The sequence below is a fragment of the Physeter macrocephalus genome, chromosome 13 (assembly GCF_002837175.3).
Source record: "Physeter macrocephalus isolate SW-GA chromosome 13, ASM283717v5, whole genome shotgun sequence".
Classification (NCBI taxonomy): domain Eukaryota; kingdom Metazoa; phylum Chordata; class Mammalia; order Artiodactyla; family Physeteridae; genus Physeter; species Physeter macrocephalus.
In genome coordinates this window covers 17,460,630-17,465,439 of record NC_041226.1, presented here as the reverse complement: position 1 = coordinate 17,465,439, position 4,810 = coordinate 17,460,630, and the positions used below count along the sequence as shown (strand labels likewise).

The window sequence follows — 4,810 nt, the reverse complement described above, 5'->3', positions numbered from 1 at the left end:
AATGTCAGAGAATGAATTATACTCTCATTCATAGGACATAGTGACAAGTCATCCACATGCACCCTGGCCCCTCTTTTGATTTTTCTTGCCTTCTCATTCCTTATCCATCCCCAATCCCATTCCCCTCCCTTTTAAAGACATCCATTTCTTATGTGATACATGGCCTTAAATGTGCATATATCCTTCTAAAAGATATAATGTTGTTTTATGTGTGTTTTTAATTTACCTACATGGTTTTCTGCCATAAATCTCTTCCTACTTCTTTTTTTCCCTCTTGATATGAAGCATCCATGCTGCTACATGTACATCTAGTTCATTGTGTGTACCTCTAGTTCATTGCTTCAAACTGCTGCATAGTCCATATATAGTATACATTGTAGCATTTTTTAGAATAACATTTTGAAATAATCTAAATATTGTACACTAAGGAATGGTCAAGTAACCTTGGTACATTAGCAGTGTGAAATAGCATGTCTCCAATGACAGTTCTGGATGCCATGGGAAACGTGTTCATGGCAATGTCAAGGTACAAAAGCAGACAAAACTGTCTTTGCACTGTGAAAACAGCCACATAAAAACACATGTTCAAACAGCCAACGGCTAGAAAGGATCAGAAAACGATGAAAACAGCTCTAGAGCAATGCCAATCTGCTGCCTTCCCCAGAGTTAGCAGGTGGGTCCCCCTCCTCAACCAGAAAGGCTTCCTCTCTGCCAGGTGTGTCCTGCAGTCAACTTGAGCTGCATTTGTCTCCTCTCTTGGGAAACAGGACTGAAATAAATCTTTTCAGAAGGCTGAGATAGATCTAGTGCTGCAGAATTTAACTCTCTTCAAGATTAAGCAAAAAAAGTTAAGTGCATTAAGAGTTAAGTATATGACTCTTCCATTTGTGCAAAAAAAAAAAAAAAAAGACACATAAACTTGTTTTTGAATGGAAAAATTCCGAAAAACAGACAAGAAACTGTTAACAGCGATTGCCCCTGGGGAGGGGGACCGGGGATCCGGGGTAGCAGGCAGTCATACTATTCTTAAGTGTGAGACAAGTATTTATTACCTTCTTTTCTAAAACCATGTACTATTAAAATTTTACTTTTAAAAGTTTAAATCCCGAAATTTCATGACTCTTAACTTTTTGAACATTGCTTTTAAAAGTCTTAACTTTTAACTCATTACAAATCAATGTCTCCCAAAACAACAAATGCACGTTTTGAGCCTCAAACTGTGCCCCTCTTTTTAGTAATGAGGACTAACCCCAATTTGAGGACCGCTTTACGTGCATTTTGTAATGAATCACAAAGCACACCAGATTCTGACATTAATTCCAACGCAGAATGCAAATGATATCAAGAAACGTTGACAAGGAACGGTGGCATGAGGATTCCGATGTGATAGCTGTTGTCCTTAACGTGGATTTGCTCCAGGCTTTTCCTCCCGCTACGTGCGCGCGAGTCCGCCAGCCCTCGGAGGTGGCAGGCGTCATCCCTCCGGGAGCCCCACTCCGCAGAGACCCGGCCTCGGCCCGCTCTCCGCAGGGTGGGAAGTCCCTGGGCGGAGGGCCGCTGGACGCGGTGACCGGGCGCCCCGAGACCGAGGCCACCCCGCCCGCCGCCGCCGCCGCCGCCGCCAACCTGGGTCGCCGCCCCCGCGCTGCGTCACTGGGTGCCGCGGGTGAGCACCTACCATTGGCCGAGCCGCGGAGGGGAGAGGCCGCGACCCTTCCCCGCCGGCGGGCGACGTGCCAGTGGGCCGGCGGCCTGGGCCTGGCGCTCAATTTAAAAACTTAACCCGGGCCGCTGGAGGGCTCCGGAAACGAAACTTAATTCGCCCCGCGGGCCGCCCTCCGGGCCCCGCCTGTCCCTCCGCGCGCCGCGCTCCCCGGAATCGACCCTTCTCCCGCCATTTGCCACCGGGCTCTCGCCGAGCCCGCCCTCCCAGGGCTCAGAGGCCTGCGGCCGCCGGGACCGAACGGGCGGCATGGCGGCAGGCGTGGACTGCGGAGAAGGGGCTAGCGCCCGGCAGCACGTGTTCCTAGTCCCAGGTAAACACGACCGCCCCGAGACGGCGGCGCGCCCGGCCGCGCCCGGGCCTCCTGCCCCGGGCGGCCCGGCCCGAGAGCGCGCCAAGCGGCGGCTGGGGCGGCGCCCGGGCGGGTTCTCGGCGGCGGCGGGGCGCGCCCCCTCTGGCCCGCGGTTCCCGCGCGCGCACCCAGCGTGTGCCGGGGTCAGCGCAGAGCCGAGGTGCAGCCTGAACAGGCCCTGCGCGCCCCTCGGCCGCGCGGGCGGGACCCGAGTGTCTCGCGGAATACGTGGTTCCTCATTTTGGTTACGAGTGCCCGCAGCTCCGCTTTTCAGAACCTCAGCCAGAAGCGCAGAAACCGACCGAGCGGATTTTCCCCTTTCGGGTTCTTTGTGGATCCATCGGGTGGGCTCGAGGGAGCGGCCCAGGCCTGGGGAGAGCAGTGCGTTTTCAGGGCCTCGAGGCCTGGAGGTGTCTGCTCTTGGGGTGTAATTAGGAATCCCCCACTCGACAGCTGGCTTGGCGTTTGAGTCCTACTGGATCGGAACCTAGGATCCAGTAGGTCCACATTGGCCAGGAGGCTGCGCTGTCTTAACAGGATCCCAGCCCTGGGACAGGCCTTGGTTTGTGAGGCAGGAGGGGAGCTGGATGGTGGCAGGGGTTAGGACAGGGGTGGTTCAAAGAGATTCAGGCAAGTAGCTAATGACAAGAATACTGGAGCCAGTATTTTCAGCCTCCCCCGGATGATGACCACATCCAAGGTCTGCTGGGGCTTGGGATGATGGACATCAGTTGCCACCTATGATGACATGAAGTGGCAGAGTAAATGGAGTTTGGGATCAGGGAGTGCAAGCCAGAAAGGTTTGGCCTTTTCATAGGATGATACATTGATTTGACGGCATAACATTGGCTATAAGGAAAACCCATTGTTTTCTTTATGTGATTTTGAGATTTAGCTTAGCAAATACAGTATTTTTGCAGTAAATGATACTCTGATAACTATATAATCGCCCAGTAATCTAGATTTTTCTGATGGATATTGAAAATAGTTACATGACCACCTGTCAAGAATATTTTGTGTATGTTTAACTTTTTCTCCCTTTATAAAGGAAGTATAACACACATAACGTGTACCAGTGTAAGTGTGCAACTCAATGAACTTTTCATATGTATACACCCCTGTAACCATTCCCCAGGTCAAGACCTAGAACTTTTCCAGTGAGCTCCTCTTGCCTGTTGGTAGATAGCCTCAGTAACCTCTATGCTGACCTCTGTCACCAGAAATTTGTTCCGCCTGTTTGGATAAGTGTGTGTTAACTTTGTACCTGGCATCATCTACTCAGCTGAGGTCCACCCATATTCTGTGTAGCAGTAGTCTGGTTTGTTGGTTGATTTGTGTTTTCTTTGCTGGGTATATTTTATTGTATGCATATTCATAATATTTATCTCCACTGCTGTGGGTGGATATTTGGATTATTTCCCGTTTGTAACTATTATGAGTTAACACTTCTAAGAACACTCTTTTATGAGGCTTTTGGTAGATGGAAGTGCTCATTTCTCTGCAGTGTAGACCCAGGAGTGGGATTGCCGGTCCCGGATATTGTGTGTTCAGCTTTGGTCGACTCTGCTCAACAGTTTTCCTAAGTGCTTGTACTGATATATACTCCCAGCTGTGTGTGAGAGTTCCCGTTGCTCCACATCCTCACTAGAGATGTTTGTAGTTTGTATAGGAAAAGTTAATGCAAAATTCAGGGTTTTCACAGAATCTAATAAAGGGCTACCTGATACATGCTTTACAGTAGAAAAATTCTCTTCTCACTGTTGTCACATTAATTCAATGAGATTTTAATGGTGGGAACTCTAATCATTCAGAATCAAGTGCATTATTTTTATTCAGATACACACAATGGCTGAGAATAATTTGAATTTCTTATCTTGTTCTATTTAATCAGTATTGAAATTTTCATTCTTAAAGTATGGTTGTATCCACTGTATTAAACACAAAAACCTTTAAGATCATTTAATATTGATTGCCTCCCTGAAAACTATTGGTTTAATATGTCTACTGTCAGGCGGCGAGAAGAATTTCAGTCTAGTTCCTGTTCAAAGCTTAGTTGTATTGTGACCTTCCAACTCATTGGAGGAGGCTGAGCCAGATGTTAAGGAACTGTTAGAAAAGAACAGTGTGGTCAGGCAAGCTGGTTCTCTAGGACTTAGAACGTGAGCTTCTAGTGCCTGTAATTCTTCTAACTGGACTTTACTGCCATCTGCAGGCCCTGGGTGTAGAAACGCTGGTGGTCTGATAGTTAACTGCTGTGCAACTGCGCTTCTCAATCTTGAGGGCATCAGTCATCTGGGGAGCTGGGCCCCATCCCCAGAGTCTCTGATTCAGTAGTTCTGCGGGGTGGGGGGGGCTGAGAATGTGCATTTCTAACAAGTCCCCCCCGCCCAGTGATGCTGGTGCTGCTGGTCTGAGGACACCACTAGGAACCACTAAAGTAGGACCAGCCCTAGGGAGCTGGATTGGGAGATAGGAACAGCCAGCCTCAGATTTAGCTGTCTTTATGGCGGATCAGAATTTCCATGGTCAGGGGAGTGCATGTAAGTACAGGGTATGAGGCCCATCTTCACAGATGTATTTGTTTTTTTGGTGTTTTGGTTTTTTTGCGGTACGTGGGCCTCTCACTGTTGTGGCCTCTCCCGTTGCGGAGCACAGGCTCCGGACGCGCAGGCTCAGCGGCCATGGCTCACGGGCCCAGCCGCTCCGCGGCATGTGGGATCTTCCCGGCCCGGGGC

At 49.5% G+C, this 4,810-nt stretch overlaps 1 protein-coding gene across 8 annotated transcripts in view; it reads left to right on the top strand.

Annotated features, from left to right (window-relative positions):
• Positions 1-1,835: 1,835 nt before the first annotated feature.
• Positions 1,836-4,810, top strand: part of RNASEH2B (ribonuclease H2 subunit B) — an 83,109-nt gene continuing 80,134 nt past the window's right edge. For 7 of the 8 annotated variants that reach the window (XM_028497393.2, XM_024125926.3, XM_024125929.3 and 4 more), the window contains exon 1: positions 1,836-2,036. In XM_028497393.2, the coding sequence (XP_028353194.1) occupies positions 1,973-2,036 (64 nt within the window). In that variant the 5' untranslated portion in view covers positions 1,836-1,972. The remainder of the gene's footprint in view (positions 2,037-4,810) is intronic. The other variant, XM_007130327.4, reaches the window with a different exon arrangement.